General features: G+C 43.6%; 1 protein-coding gene across 2 annotated transcripts in view; it reads right to left on the minus strand.

Moving 5' to 3' along the window:
* Nucleotides 1-17,601, minus strand: part of LOC110493951 (vitamin D3 receptor B) — a 73,824-nt gene that overhangs the window by 21,473 nt on the left and 34,750 nt on the right. For both annotated transcript variants that reach the window (XM_036949968.1, XM_036949969.1), the window contains exons 3-4: nucleotides 8,721-8,868; nucleotides 3,780-3,910 (exon numbers count right to left, since the gene is read on the minus strand). In XM_036949968.1, coding sequence (XP_036805863.1) covers nucleotides 3,780-3,910; nucleotides 8,721-8,868 — 279 coding nt within the window. The remainder of the gene's footprint in view (nucleotides 1-3,779; nucleotides 3,911-8,720; nucleotides 8,869-17,601) is intronic.

A 17,601-nucleotide genomic window follows, 5' to 3' on the forward strand; every position in this document is an offset into this window, starting at 1 on the left:
CTCTCTTTATTGGTCTATTTACCAATTAAACGCATGGTGATGTCATGCTGATTAGATTAGAAAATTACACAGACATTTTTTCCCCCACACTTTTACAGTGTTAGTTTCATCAGATGTTGTACTGTGCAACATAAAACACAGAAAAAGCTGACTTGTGACTCGGTCTTTAAGGAGTTTAAAAGAGAGAGAGGAGCTCCAAAGAAAGAAATGGTGCGACAGAAAGTGAGGAATGGAGATATAACCATGAGTATATCCGACCGAAATGATTGGGACTAGGGCAATATGGCGCAATATTTTTCTCATTTTCGACGGCATGGTGGTATTTGACTGTATTCAATGTTGCTGAGAAATACAAGTTTGAAATGTGTTTTTATGATTCGCAGATGATCCAAGAACGGCAACAAACTAATTAGAAGTGATTTAAATGATCTTTCTCCATTAAGATGGTTTTACACTGAAACAAACTAGGACAACACTGACAGTGAAATGTTCCACTTTGTAGAACTTTTCATTTAATTGAGCATTGTTTCAAAATATAACTATAAACTCGGCAAAAAAACAAACGTCCCTTTTTCAGGACACTGTCTTTCAAATACAATTCGTAAAAATCCAAATAACTTCCAAAATCTTCATTGTAAAGGGTTTAAACACTGTTTCCCATGCTTGTTCAATGAACCATAAACAATTAATGAACATGCACCTGTGTCGTTAAGACACTAACAGCTTACAGACGGTAGGCAATTAAGGTCACAGTTATGAAAACTTAGGACACTAAAGAGGCCTTTCTACTGACTCTGAAAAACACCAAAATAAAGATGCCTGCTCATCTGTGTGAATGTGACTTAGGCATGCTGCAAGGAGGTATGAGGACTGCAGAAGTGGCCAGGGCAATAAATTGCAATGTCCGTACTGTGAGACGCCAAAGACAGCGCTACAGGGAGGCAGGGCGGACAGCTGATTGATTTCGCAGTGGCAGACCACGTGTAACACATGCACAGGATTGGTAAATCTGAACATCACACCTGCGGGACAGGTACAAGATGGCAACAACAACAGCTCGAGTTACACCAGGAACGCACAATCCCTCCATCATTGTTCAGACTGTCCGCAATAGGCTGAGAGAGGCTGGACTGAGGGCTTGTAGGCTTGTTGTAAGGCAGGTCCTCACCAGACATCACCGGCAACAACGTCGACTATGGGCACAAACCCACCGTCGCTGGACCAGACAGGACTGGCAAAAGGGCTCTTCTCTGACCAGTCGCGGTTTTGTCTCACCAGGGGTGATGGTCGGATCCGCGTTTATCATCGAAAGAACGAGCATTACACCAAGGCCTGTTTGGAGGTGGAGGGTCCGTCATGGTCTGGGACGGTGTGTCACAGCATCATCGGATTGAGCTTGTTGTCATTGCAGGCAATCTCAATGCTGTGCGTTACAGGGAATACATCCTCCTCCCTCATGTGGTACCCTTCCTGCAGGCTCATCCTGACATGACCCTCCAGCATGACAATGCCACCAGCCATACTGCTCGTTCTATGCATGATTTCCTGCAAGACAGGAATGTCAGTGTTCTGCCATGGCCAGCAAAGAGCCTGGATCTCAAAACCATTGAGCACATCTGGGACCTGTTGGATCGGAGGGTGAGGGCTAGGGCAATTCCCCCCAGAAACGTCTAGGAACTTGCTGGTGTCTTGGTGGAAGAGTGGGGTAACATCCCACAGCAAGAACTGGGAAATCTGGTGCAGTCCATGAGGAGGAGATGCACTGCAGTACTTAATGCAGTTGGTGGCCACACCAGATACGGACTGTTACTTTAGATTTTGACCCCCCCTTTGTTCAGGGACACATTATTCAATTTATGTTAGTCTTATGTCTGTGGAACTTGTTCAGTTTATGTCTCTGTTGTTGAATCTTGTTATGTTCATACAAATATTTACACGTTAAGTTCGACAGCTTTAGATGGTTTTGTAAAAATCCATATAGGTATTCATACTGGTAAACCGGTATTCACGATATATCGTCCAGCCCTAATTGGGACTTAGGCAAAATAGAGATGTTAACACTGATGCTGTGTGTGTGTCAGAACCAGCGTATGTAAGTGTGTGTGTGTCCACAAACACAAGACAGCGTGTGCTCTACGATGTGATGAGGCTGCCGCGGCGCCCGCATCGAAGGGGCTTGTTGTTGTCAGGGGGGTGTCCGTGAAAAAAAGAGTCCCTAGTGCTGTCGTCAACACAGCGCGCATTGTCTCCGTTCCGTTCCGCCTGTTGTTGCCCCAGCCACTGAATTAGCTCACACTCTGCTCCGCACTACAACATGTTGTTGTCCATGCAGCAGCAGCTCCAAGAGCAGCAGCAGCATAAGTGCATTCCAATGGCTCCCATTCATGTACAGTGTTCGGAGCGGTGGCGTCACTCTCTGGGAATTCACTGTTCAATCTCAGGGGGAGAACAACATCCGGAACCAGCCCCTGCTTCAAATACAAATTATAAACACCCGCCTGGACAATATCCGGATTTCACGGGAAAACAACAGAACGACCAAACCTTCCATTTACGGACTCTGAAAACAAACAGTCCATTGGATTGAAGCGTGGCCAAAACATCAGCAGGTGTCTAAAGTTCAGATGGGCGCATAATGTACAGGTTCTCCCAGAACGATCTAGTACTTCTAGTGGACATTATAAACATTCTCATGAGGGCAATGGCCTAGAAGGACTTGACCAAGGAGTCCCAACGTTGTGTAACACTATTGGTATATAACAAACACTATACGGCGTGTGCCTGCCTTGCGCTCAACAGGCATGGGGGGGGGGGGGGGGGGGGGGGGGGTAGATGGCACTGTGATATGTGTCCAGTGTGTGCGTGTTATTGCTATTGGCACGCTAATACATGTTTTAAGGCGGACGTGATTTGCTTCTAAGAGGAAAGGAGCTTTATTTCATTTTAAATTCCCATTTTCCTCCAAGAGTGGCTGAATTATTTCCTGTTATCAGTGTGTCATTACACACCATCAACAGTTGCCTAACAACAGACTGATATAAGCACATCTCTCTCTCTCTCTTCAGTGCACTTTCTACTCTTTCCAACACACACATCGTCACGGTTCAAGAGATCGTTCATAATTCAAGAGATCATTCGGCCACTCATGGAGGAAAATGTGTGTATTTGCCTTGCAACCGGCTGAAAATACACTTCTTCCTGTAGTGCTCTTCAGAGTAAAATGACATTGCGCGATCATGTGTATGTCTGACCTTATACCTCAGTAGGACAACACCACATGGTTCAGTGGCTCAAACCTAGTGTTTCTTAGTCCTGGACCTGGGTGCACCTTCTTGTTTTTGCCCTAGCACTACACACCTGATTCCACTAATCAAAGGTTTGATGATGAGTTGATTAATTGAATCAGGTGTGTAGTGCTAGGGCAAAAACAAGAAGGTGCACCCATTTTTGGGTCTCCAGGACCAGGATTAAGAAACAATTAATTAATCTGCAAGGCTATCCTCTATCAGTCAAAAAGAAACCAAGCAATTCTGATGGAAGAGATGAGGAAGGAGGAGAGGGATAAGGTTTCCCTTAGGCAGTGCTCTATGGTCAGTTTTGCATTATGCTCCCTAAAAGCTGATGGTAAGATTTGGGAAAAGGGAAGCTGATCTCATACACTCACATTCCTTAACCATGCTGGTCTGTCTTAGGTCAGTTTTGCCTTATTCCCCCGAATGGCTGACATTAGGATTTACTGAAGCGGAAACTGATCCTGGATCTGTGTACAAGACACTCACACTCCTTCATCATGCCAATGTCCACGCAGCGCTTGAGCCGGCAGGCCTGGCAGTGGCGGCGGTTGTCCTTGGTGATGGTGCAACTGCCGTTGAAGGGACAGGTGAAGCTGGCCTTGCGCTTCATACTGCGTCTGTAGACGAAGAGGGGGAAGAGGGAAAGATAGGGATAGAGCGAGGGAGAGGGAGGAAGAGCGAGACAGGGAATGTGATGAGAAATAAGGTTCTTAAAATCGGGTGCTGAATGTGGCGTGACCCTTTTGCCACACTTCACACAGCATGATACTACTTCTGAATGATTTCTTTAAAATCTATATTACAATAACCAGACTAAATTAACATAACGAGAAATAGAAAGATACATTTAGAACATTAATGTGCATCACAGTTTTTTAAATATGACCCTTAAAACTACTAGTACTACTTTGAATGTTATAATTATCAATTGATAACAAGCCCATATTAGCAGAGTTGTTTCATTTCAAACTTCACATTTCTCTAGTACTGGCTACTTGTATTTAACAATATCATCATAATGTCCTCGATGAGTGGTCTGTTTGGTTGATGCCGGTAATTTCCGGTTTATCTTCCCGGCTCTACTAACCATCAGTTCGAAGTGGGACCCAAATGTGTAATCATAGTGTAATAGTTACATAAATATTTATGTCCTTCACCTTTTCATTCTGGATCCTACTCAAAGGAGCACAACCATGAACACATTCCAGTCGAGGCAAAAAGAGAGAGAGGGATGCTTAAAAGCCATGCATAATGACTAACAGAAACGCACATGTAAACATTTGTGACACAAATACACACAAATACACACACACACACACACACACACACACACACACACAAAGTGTTAAATCAAAATATATTTTATATTTGAGATTCTTCAAAGTAGCCACTATTTTCCTTGATGACAGCTTTGCACAATCTTATGGCTGCAGGGGCAGTATTGAGTAGCGTGGATGAAAGGTGCCCAGAGGTTCCCAGAATAAAATGCCTGCTCCTCAGTCCCAGTTGCTAATATATGCATATAATTATTGGTGTTGGATAGAAAACACTCTGAAGTTTCTAAAACTGTTTGAATGATGTCTGTGAGTAAAACAGAACTCATATGGCAGGCAAAAACCTGAGAAGAAATCCAAACAGGAAGTGGGAAATCTGTGGTTGGTCGATTTTCAGTCCAGCCCCTATTGACTACACAGTGGGATATTGGTTATGTTGCACTTCCTAAGGATTCCACTAGATGTCAACCGTCTTTAGAAACGTGTTTGAGGATTCTACTCTGAAGTGGGACCGAATGAGAGAGGAATGAGTCAGAGGTTTCACATTTCACATGAGAGGTAGCTGCGTTCCTTTGCTCTTCTGAAGACAAAGGAATTCTCCGGGTTGGAATATTATTGAAGTTTTATGTTAAAAACATCCTAAAGATTGATTCCATACATCGTTTGACATGTTTCTATGGACAGTAACGGAACTTAACATTTTGTCTGCAACAAGGAAACGCGCTTCATGACTTTGGATTTGTTTACCAAACGTGCTAACAAAAGTAGCTCTTTGGACAAAAATGATGGACATTATCGAACAAATCAAACATCTAATGTGGAACTGGGATTCCTGGGAGTGCATTCAGATGAAGATCTTCAAAGGTAAGTTAATATTTATAATGCTATTTATGACTAATGTTGACTCCCCAATATGGCGGATATCTTTTTGGCTGCTTTGTTGTCTGAAAGCTGTACTCAGATTATTGCACGGTTTGCTTTTTCCGTAAAGCTTTTTTGAAATCTGACACAGCGGTTGCATTAAGGAGAAGTATATCTATGTTTCCATATCTAACAATTGTATTTTCATCTACATTTATAATTAGTATTTCTGTAAAATGATGTGGCATTCTGCAATATCACCAGATGTTTTTGGAACTAGCGAACATAACGCGCCAATGAATACTGAGATATTTTTTATATAAATATGCACTTTATCGAACAAAACATACATGTATTGTGTAATATGAAGTCCTATGAGTGTCATCTGATGAAGATCATCAAAGGTTAGTGATTCATTTTATCTCTTTGTGCTTTTTGTGACTCCTCTCTTTGGCTGGAAAATGGCTGTGTTTTTCTGTGGCTTGGCTCTGACCTAACATAATCGTTTGTGGTGCTTTCACTGTAAAGCCTATTTGAAATCGGACACTTTGGTGGGATTAACAACAAGATTACCTTTAAAATGGTATAAAATACATGTATGTTTGAGGAATTTAAATTATGAGATTTCTATTGTCTGAATTTGCTGCTCTGCACTTTCACTGGCTGTTGTCATATCAATCCCGTTAACGGGATTGCAGCCCTAAGTAGTAAACACTTTTTTGGTTACTACATGATTCCATACGTGTTATTTCATAGTGTTGATGTCCTCACTATTATTATAGAATGTAGAAAATAGTACAAATAAAGAAAATCCCTGGAATTAGTAGGTGTGTCCAAATGTTTGACTGGTACTGTATTCATGATGCGACATCTGCATTTCTCCCTTTCTGTCTCACCTCTCTTTAAACCCCTTAAGTCTAATTTCTTCTCCTTCAACAACACATTCTCTCTTTCTTTAATGCATAATTACTGTAAATAAATATTTGTTTCGTTTTTTGACACACACACACACCCACAAACCCCCCCACACACACACACACACACAAACACACACACACACACACTTGTCTGTCTGTCTGTAAGAGAGAGAAAGTGTTTAACAACGTGATAAGGCTGAGTCAAATCAAACAGTGCATATACAGTGCATTAGAAAAGTATTCAGACCCATTGACTTTTTCCAAAAAAATGTACATTACAGCCTTATTGTAAAACGTATTAAATTGCCTTTTTCCCTCATCAATCTACACACAATGCCCCATAATGACAAAGAAAAAACAGTTTTTTAGACATTTAGACATTTAGACAAGTATTCAGACCCTTTACTAAATACTTTGTTGAATTTTTTTTTATTTTAATATTTATTTAACCTTTATTTAACTAGGCAAGTCAGTTAAGAACTAATTCTTATTTACAATGCCGGCCTATCCCGGCCAAACCCTAACCCGGACAACGCTGGGCCAATTGTGCACCGCCCTATGGGACTCCCAATCACGGCCTGTTGTGATAGTTAGTTGCCTTTAAGGCAAACTCCATTCAGGCTGTCATGTGCCTTTCACTGAGGAGTGGCTTCCGTCTGGCCACTCTACCATAAAGCCCGATTGGTTGAATGCTAGTTGTCACCTCCCTGACCAAGGCCCCTCTCTCCCAATTGCTCAGTTTGGCTGGGCAGCCAGCTTTAGGAAGTGTCGGTGGTTCCAAACTTCTTCCATTTAAGAATGATGGCGGCCACTGTGTTCTTGGGGACCTTCAATTCTTCAGACATTTTTTGGTACCCTTCCGCAAATCTGTGCCTCGACAGAATCCTGTCCCGGAGCTCAACAAACAATTCCTTCGACCTCTTGACTTGGTTTTTGCTCTGACATGCACTGCCAACTGTGGGAACTTATATAGACAGGTGTGTGCCTTTTCAAATCATGTCCATTCAATTGAATGTACCACAGGTGGACTCAAATCAAGTTGTAGAAACAAGGATGATCGATGGAAACAGGATGCACTTGAGCTCAATTTCGAGTCTCATAGCAAAGGGCCTGAATAATTATGTAAATAAGGTATATGTCTTCATTTTGAATACATTTGTAAAAAATTGTGTGTAGATTGATGAGGAAAACATGTAATTTAATACATTTTAGAACAAGGCTGTAACAAAATGTGTAAAAGGGGAAGGTGTCTGAATACTTTCCGAATGCACTGTAGGTCCTGGATGGCGGGAAGCTTGGCCGCAGAGATGTACTGGGCCATACGCACTAAACTTGCGGTCGGATGCCGAGCAGTTGCCATACCAGGCGGTGATACGAACGGTCAGGATGCTCTCGATGGTACAACTGTAGAATTTTTTGAGGATCCGGGAAACCATGCCAAATCTTTTCAGTCTCCTGAGGGGGTGCCCTATTGACAACTGTCTTGTGTGTTTTGACCATGATAGTTTGTTGGTGATGTGGACACCAAGGAACTTGAAACTCTCGACTGGCTCCACTACAGCCCCGTCGATGTGAATGGGGGCGTGTTCGGCCCTCCTTTTCCTGTAGACTTGCTCACGTTGATGGAGAAGTTTTTGTCCCGTCGAGTCAAGGATTCAGTTGCAGAGGGAGGTGTTTAGTCCCAGGGTCCTTAGCTTAGTGATGAGCTTTGTGGGCATTATGGTGCTGAATGCAAAGCTGTAGTCAATGAACAGCATTCTCACATATGTGTTCCTTTTGTCCAGGTGGGAAAGGGCAGTGTGGAGTGCGATTGAGATTGTGTCATCTATGGATCTTTTGGGGCGGTATGTGAATTGGAGTGGGTCTAGGGTTTTCGGGATGATGATGTTGACATGAGCCATGACCAGCCTTTCAAAGCACTTCATGGCTACCGACATGAGTGCTACAGGGCGGTAGTCATTTAGGCAGGTTACCTTGTTTTTTGGGCACAGGGACTATGGTGGTCTGCTTGAAACATGTTACGTATTACACACTTGGTCAGGATTTATTTTTTAAATGTCAGTGAAAACACTTGCCAGTTGGTCCGTGCATGCTCTCAGTACACGTCCTGGTAATCCGATTGGCCCTGCGGCCTTGTGAATGTTGACCTGTTTAAAGGTCTTGCTCACATCGGCTACAGAGAGCGTGATCACACAGTTGTCCAGAACAGCTGGTGCTCTCATGCATGCTTCAGTGTTGCTTGCCTCGAAGCGAGCATAAAAGGCATTTAGCTCGTCTGGTAGGCTCGCGTCATTGGGCAGCTCAAGGCCCACAATGGAGGGTCTTGTTGTTGCCAGGAAGTGTGTGCATGTGCATGTGTTTACATCTGTCCATACCTGAAGAAGCCCTTGCAGCCCTCGCAGGTCATGGCATTGAAGTGGAATCCGGAGGCCTTGTCCCCGCACACACCGCAGATCCGCGGCATGTTCCTGTCAAACTCATCATTGGCCAGAGTGGTGGTACTCACAGCCGTAGTCTCCATTACTACAGAGATGGAGAGAGTGAGGAGGAAGAGAGACAGAGAGCAAGAGAGAGAAAGTGTGAGAGAATGAGTGAGGGGGTGAGATGGAGTGGGAGAGAGGGAGATAGAGAAATAGAGAGCGTTAGAAGGAGAAAGGGAAAAAAAGGCACATCAACGACCGTTGACCTGCAATGCACACTGTGGGATTGGTTAGTATGTGATCGGTCCTCTGACCCCCTTCGGACCTATGGCTGAATTGTGGGTCATGTATGTCTACTGTTGAATTGTATGGCTGCATAGACAAACCATCTTGAAATAAGATACATATCAGACAGACAGAAATATCAGTGTGTTCGTATCATGTGTGTGTGTGTGCGTGTGTCAGAGAAGAAGGAAGCAAATATTTGCATGTGGAAATTGTTTGACGAAACGAAACGTGACAACATCTTGCCCAAAATCTTATGGTCATTGCAGAACAATGTCGCCTCTCAAAAATCCAACCCCTCGTCCAAGTCGTTGGAGGTGGAAACAGGTAAAGTACGGGATTGCCAGACAGGGCGAAGCATGGTGGGTGGCTCTACCACCCGGGCCGCTAAGGTTACCATAAAGGCCTGTCTGGAAACCTGGAAACACGCTGGCCAACAGGGCCCTGGTAAAGCTAGGTGGACCAATCATCCACTTAGTGGTAAATAGCATTTACAGAAACATTCACAAAGAAACTACAGCAAGATTTGGAAAAGGAAGGTGTCTCAAGTCAGACAAGAACAATGCTGCACAACCAAAACCGAAAGGAAGTTGCACAGTTGACCCCCCTTCAACCACAGAGAACAATTCAGTGACTTCTGTGCATTCCACAACCTTGCCATTGGAGGGATTGTCTTCCCACACAAAAGAGTGCACAACGCCACATAGGTATCTCGAGACCACACCAAGGAAAACCAGATACGTAGATCCTAAACTCAGCAAAAAAAGAAAAGTCCCTATCTTTCAAAGACAATTCGTAAAAATCCAAATACCTTCACAGATCTTCATTGTAAAGGTTTTAAACACTGTTTCCCATTCTTGTTCAATGAACCATAAACAATTAATGAACATGCATGTTCGGTACATCCGAACATCACACATGCGGGACAGGTACAATCCCTCCGTCAGTGCTCAGACTGTCCTCAATAGGCTGAGAGAGGCGGGACTGAGAGCTTGTAGGCCTGTTGTAAGGCAGGTCCTCACCAGACTTCACCAGCAACAACGTCGAATATGGGCACAAACCCACCGTCACTGGAAAAGACAGGACTGGCAAAAAGTGCTCTTCATTGATGAGTCATGGTTTTGTCTCACCAGGGGTGATGGTCGGATTCGGGTTTATAGTCGAAGGAATGAGCGTTACACTGAGGCCTGTACACTGGAGCGGGATTGATTTGGAGGTGGAGGGATTGTCATGGTCTGGGACGGTGTGTCACAGCATCATCGGACTGAGCTTGTTGTCATTGCAGGCAATCTCAACGCTGTACGTTACAGGGAAGACATCCTCCTCCCTCATGTGGTACCCTTCCTGCAGGCTCATCCTGACATGAACCTCCAGCATGACAATGCCACCAGCCATACTGCTCGTTCTGTGTGTGATTTCCTGCAAGACAGGAATGTCAGTGTTCTGCCATGGCAAGCGAAGAGCCTGGATCTCAATAGTGAGGGCTAGGGCCAATCCCCCCAGAAATGTCCGGGAACTTGCAGATGCCTTGGTGGAAGTGTGGGGTAACATCTCACAGCAAGAACTGGCAAATCGGGTGTAGTCCATGAGGAGGAGATGCACTGCAGTACTTAATGCAGCTGGTGGCCACACTACATACTGACTGTTACTTTTGATTTTGTTCAGGGACACATTCCATTTCTGTTAGTTACATGTCTGTGGAACTTGTTCCGTTTATGTCTCAGTTGTTGATTCTTGCTATGTTCATACAAATATTTACACATGTTAAGTATGCTGAAAATAAACGCAGTTGACAGTGAGAGGACGTTTATTTTTTTGCTGAGTTCATATGCATCAGCAAAATGCAGCATCAGACCACCACCTCATAATTGGACTGCTCATGCTGAAAACTCAAGAAATTCACAGACACAGCAAGAAAAAACAGTTTGTCAGCCTACTCCAAGACCAGAACATAAGAGAGCTACTCCAGATGAACCTTTCAAACAAACGGGTTCAAATCTCTTGATAGCTGACGAGGAAGAAGAGAAAACCCTGGACCAGAGGTGGCAGATAATGAAGAAGGCGTGGACAGAGGCATGCAAGGAATCCAGTGGAAGGACACCAAGACAACACAAATAATTCATCTCAGGAGAGAGTCTTGGGACAATACAAAAATTGAAACAGGCCAAGCAAAACCTCAACAACAGTCGCACAAGAGCAGCAAAAGCAAAACAAGGATACTCCAAGGCGGACAAACAGGAATAAAAGAGCATAAAAAAAAGACAAGAACCAACGGCGACCCAAGCAGAGGCAACAGCTCAACACAATATGGAGGAGCACTACGACACCACATGGTAAATGGCAGGGAAACCCAACAGACCAATCATAGACAAAAGCGGCAAAGCACTCACAAGACAAGCAAAGAGATGGGAAGAACACTTTAGGGAGATACACCAATACACCAATAGAGCCGGCCAACATACCTTTATCAGAACACCCTATTCAGGTCCATATCAACATGCCCTGTAAACATGAAATAGACAAAGCTGTCCAAAAACGGAAAAACAGAAAAGCACCAAGACCTGACGGAATACCTCCAAAAGCTATCAGAGCAGACCCTGAGAAAGCAATCCAAATGCTGCTCCAACTTCTAGGACAGATTTGGGATGAAGAAAGAGTACCAACGAATGGGTAGAAGGACACTTGGTCAAGCTTCCCAAAAAGGGCAACCTCAGAGGCCACAATAACTACAGGGGCATAATGCTTTTATCTGGGCCAGGAAAAGTCTTGAGCAGGATCATTCTGGAAAGATTTTCAAAAGCACTGGACAAAGAACTCCGAGACCAACAGGCAGGATTCCGACCAGATAGATCATGTACCGACCACATCGCCACCATTTGCATCATTGCTGAACAGACCCTGGAATGGAACACATTCCTCACATTCATTGACTTTCAAAAAGCATCCGTCGGCCTGGACCGAGAAACCTTGTGGAAGCTCATGGCACACTACGGCATACCAAAGAAGTTCATCAACATCACCCAGCAGTTACATCGACAGTCATCCTGCAGACGAATACACAATGGACACCTCACGAACAGCTTCCCCATAAACACAGGAGTTTGACAGGGCTGCCTGCTGTCCCCCCTTCTCTTTCTGATGGCAGTCGATAGGATAAAACGTTGGCATACCGTGGACCCAACTAGAAGAACAAGACTTACAACATATACAGAACAAAACCTCAAAACTGGCTTTTAGGCTTGGGTGGTATAAGGTATATACAGCTATTTGGAAATGGCCACGGGATGTTTTTTTCAGTACCGTCAACACCGTCAAAACTATTTATTTGACGTTTTTCAATACCTTTTAATATTTGTAGCTATTTTTGAAGTAAATTACCCGCAGTCAACTTGTGCAATGCGTTTATGAGATAACGCAGATTGCGTTCTTATTTCACCTGTCCCATTATGAAGCTGACTTAGTTTCCCAGCACCTTTGAGCCAGTCATGTGTGTTTGCGTGTAATTAACACAACGGGAGAAAGAGGGAGCAGGTGAGTCCAGCTGTGTACTGACAGAGGTCACGTTTTATATTGAAAGTCAACAGTGTTTCTTTTTCTTCAATAGAGTGATCAGGGACGTGCAACTATAGTTTTCCTTCACAGAAAATACATTAGTGCGACACATTTGGCATAACAATAGCTTAAATTTCATCAGATGACAACTGAAGTACAATGTTATTTGGCTGGCAGCCACACAAGTAAATGAGCTTACAATGAAAAAAAAAAAGGTATTATTTTTGATAAAACTATGCATGGCCATCACATTCCTAATATTTAGGCCTATCATAATGTTTTGCTTAAAGTTAATCTTGCGTTTTACCTGAGAAAAACAGGCTGGCTACACTGAGAAAAGTACAGGAGAAAAGAAGCTACACATCATTCTGAGTTCCGTCTGCTGATAGAACGCCCATTCTTGAATTCTCATCCAAGTTGAGAATTAGAAGTGCAACTGAAGCACAAAATGAGTCTGATGCCGAGCAGAAATTACAATAAGAAGCATTTTAGATTTGTGTTTACAAAACGCGGCAAGATATGTATTATGCATTTTTTTTCCTGAGTGAAAAATGCATAATTACTTGTTTGACACGACCCCTAGTTTAACTTGCTATCTAAGTAAGTGGCTGAATTAATAAGGCGACAGGGCATCATACTGTGTTAGCTTTCGGCCGTGTTTGAGAAGGCAAAGCCCTTTGGATGAGTTATTTTCTCCTCTCTGCTCTCAGCCTGTCTGCTCCTCCCCCCTCTTCTCCAAGCAGAGCGAGCAGGCCCGTTGCCCTAGCGACTCCAGACTCCACAGACAGCCCGTAGACATGCTGCATGGAGAGCCAGCACTGCATGCGTCAAACCTTGTTCATTTGCACAATGTCTCTCGTTCACATTTGCTCGTAAATGTCCAAACTCACCAAGAATGACATTAGGTATATTGGCCAAACATCATAAGGAATGAAAAATCTCTGGGAAAGTCGCACAGCAAGAACATATTGACACTCAAATAAAATGCAGGAAATGAGGCTGGATCGGGCACACCTTAAGAAAACGACTCAACAACATAACCAGACAAGCTCTAACCTGGAGACCATATTGGAAACCAGGAAGACCCAGGAACAGCTGACGAAGATCTGTAAAGACGAGGCGGCAGGGTAGCCTAGTGGTTAGAGCGTTGGACTAGTAAGGTTGCAAGTTCAAATCCCCGAGCTGACAAGGTACACATCTGTCGTTCTGCCCCTGAACAGGCAGTTAGCCCACTGTTCCTAGGCTGTCGTTCCTAGGCTGTAGCCTAGTTAAATAAAGGTAAAAAATAAAGACAGAACTTCAAGTGGCAGGATCATCCTAGAAAAAAAGCAAAGAAAAACTGCCCAACACTGAACCCACTGGAGGACGTTTGTGAATGACCTATGCTTTCCAAAGAGCAAAAGGTATTAAGTCAAGAAGTGTCACAGGCCGCCAGTGGCCAATTTCCCAGTCAAGTCACCGTTGAGGACAGCTCTCTTGCTCTCGAGTGAGTCCAATGGAAATGCAAATTGCCTTCTTAGACCGAGGTGACTGAAAACCAGATAAACATTTTACAAACGTGTTTCTGATGGCTCAACCTTCAATGCCCTTCACTCAATTTTTTTGGACAAATTGCATTTCCAGCTTAAACATTTGACATTTTAGTCATTTAGCAGACACTCTTATCCAGAGAGACTTACAGTAGTGAGTACATACATTTTCCCAAAAAAATTCATACTGGTCCACCGTGGGAATCAAACCCACAACCTGGCGTTGCAAGAGCCATGCCTCTACCAACTGAGCTTCATGGGACAACATGCTTTGTGTGGAGGGACATGGTATGTTTTTCAAAAGTTAAACCTTGCTCCTTTGCCTCGTCCTCCAAATGAAGACTAAAAACAGGTAAGAGGCCACTTTATGTCGGCTGTGCCGACATTTTGCCAGTATAACGGTCTGTATCTACACTGCCATCATGGTGGAGTCTTCAATTGACTTAGTGGAGAGGTGAACTCCAGTGTCTTCATTTGTCCTGGGGCTTGGAATATTACCCGGAAGGATTAAAGTGGAAAAACCCTTGTTCCAGTCCAAATGTCGGGTCTGAGTTACATTTGATTACATAGTACGCAGAGTATGAATTTCACTTAAGAGTGTCTGTGAGGGGGGGGGGGGAACCATGTCACCGCATGGGTAGCACCCCCATAAACAAACAATCACTATCCTTTACAAAGCCTTTTCTCATTCCTTTCCACTGCCAACGAGTGAAAGGAAAGCAGAGGCAGAGATGGAGGGATGGATGGAGGGGGGATGGAGGGATGGATGGAGGGGGGATGGAGGTGAGACGAAAGGACGGTGACAGAATCTCAATACTGTACCGACATGAATATAAACAAACTCACAAATCACGAGCAATGGGGTAAGGAGGCACGTTTAATAATTTAAGCCGTTTTGACAGAGCTCTCCATCATCACTTGCTGCAAACCTGGGTGTCTAAAAACATAGGTGCTAACCCCCCCCCCCAAAAAAAAACACATCTTGATACATATACTGTAGGTCTATATGTATCAAGCATGACAGAGTAGGAGTACTGATATACATTTAGTGTACAAAACAATTCCATGACATAGACTGACCAGGTGAATCCAGGCGAACGCTATGATCCCTTATTGACGTCACCTGAAGTGCTTGCGAACAGGGTATGGTAGTAGCTGCCAGGTGTCCAGAACTGCATCGCTGCTGGGTTTTTCACACTCAACAGTTTCCATTGTGTCTTAACTTGACAAACCTGTGGGAATCATTGTAGTAAACATGGGCCAGCATCCCTGTGGAACGTGTTAGACACCTTGTAGTCCATGCCCCGAAGAATTCGAGGCTGTTCCTAATGTTTTGTACACTCAGCGTATGCCATCCTCTGAAAAGCAAACAAATATTTGTGTGACTATGGTTAGCAGATGGCCTGAGCTAGCCTTTGCTATTAAAACCATGGCAAGGAAAGACCCAATGTTGATGAGTGAACACTTTGCCGAACCACTCGACTATGAAGCAGATTGTTTTTTACGACGAAGAACAGCTGAACAGCTGGAGGGCTTGCCTCCACACCGTAAACGCAGAACGACAGCTCTACTTAACGGTATAACACAGATTGGGAGATCCAGTCAATATCACAGCCCCAGTGAGAAAGCCACGCTCAATACCATGACACGGTATGAGACTTCTACTCATCAACACCACCAAAGAGCGGTGACAGTTTGAATCAACACCGTGACGGACTTGACAGCTGCACACGTCAATTTAACACCACTCGTTGCGGCATGAAACGTGGGCGTCGGCTTCTCTCAGCTAAGATTGTCCAGAGCACTCTGTGGCCATGTCCGCTTGATGTGACACTATAAAATATAAGCAAACATCTAAACTGTTTTACGGAGGCGATGGGACTGGGCCTTGTGTGATGGAACAGTCAAGAGTGTCTTGTTTTCTACCCCATTTTAGGGCAGGGGAGAAATTGGCAAATAGAGGAATCAAAGCATATCAATAATGCACTAAACATTCATATGTTTAAAGAGCAGGGCCACGGACTATATTGCAAATGTATGATATGACTTATTGGTCGCTAAATATAGATAAGGACAGTATTTAGCCTACAATATGATCATTTATGATGTGGATAAGGACAGTATTAGTCTACAATATGATCATTTTTGATATGGTTGAGAACAGTATTTAGCCAACAATATGATCATTTATGATATGGCTTATCGGTGTCTAAATATAGATAAGGACAGTATTTAGCCTACAATATGACCATTTATGATATGGCTTATCGGTGTCTAAATATAGATAAGGACAGTATTTAGCCTACAATATGATCATTTCCATGGATGTTACGAAACAACAAACTGGCTCAAATTCCTTGCTGTCCACACAAAATACATTAAGTACAATAGTAGCCTAAATCAAAGCATATCATAGGAAAGTAGACAGTAATATTGTAAAGTATCGGCTAGTGTATAGACCTATTATTATCTGGATACAAAAATGATATTACCGATTCATTATTTGTAGTCTATTATTTGTAGGCTTTGTTTAACATATGGTTAACCCCCAAAACAGGACATTCCCAATGCAAACAGGAAGATAGAATGAAAATACAGTTATGTGCAGACAAAGTTGACCACGTTTCCTGTTTCTCCCCCAGGTCTCAGCTTTCCAGGTCATTAGTTTCTTAGTAACACTGATTTCATGGGAAAATTGCTTCTTTTAAGGACAATAAACACTTCAGTGTCACACATACAGTGCAAGAAGGGAGGTCTTCCGGAGTCTTGCTGAGTTTTTGTGAAGTTAGGCATTTGAAAATATCCTGTAGACTTGCACATCCACAACCTAACATATAAACCCAGCAAAAAAATAAACGTCCTCTCACTGTCAACTACGTTTGTTTTCAGCAAACTTAACATGTGCAAATATTTGTATGAACATAACAAGAATCAACAACTGAGACATAAACTGAACAAGTTCCACAGACATATGACTAACAGAAATGGAATAATGTGTCCCTGAACAAAGGGGGAGTCCAAATCAAAAGTAACAGTCAGTATCTGGTGTGGCCACCAACTGCATTAAGTACTGTGGTGCATCTCCTCCTCATGGACTGCACCAGATTTGCCAGTTCTTGCTGAGAGATGTTAACCCACTCTTCCACCAAGGCACCTGCAAGTTCCCGGACATTTCTGGGGGGAAGGGCCCTAGCCCTCACCCTCCAATCCAACAGGTACCAGATGTGCTCAATGGGATTGAGATCCAGGCTCTTCGCTGGCCATGGCAGAACACTGACATTCCTGTCTTGCAGGAAATCATGCACAGAACGAGCAGTATGGCTGGTGGCATTGTCATGCTGGAGGGTCTTGTCAGGATTATGAGCCTGCAGGAAGGGTACCACATGAGGGAGGAGGATCTTCCCTGTAACGCACAGCGTTGAGATTGCCTGCAATGACAACAAGCTCAGTCCGATGATGCTGTGACACAC

This window comes from Oncorhynchus mykiss, chromosome 17 (assembly GCF_013265735.2).
Source record: "Oncorhynchus mykiss isolate Arlee chromosome 17, USDA_OmykA_1.1, whole genome shotgun sequence".
Lineage (NCBI taxonomy): Eukaryota > Metazoa > Chordata > Actinopteri > Salmoniformes > Salmonidae > Oncorhynchus > Oncorhynchus mykiss.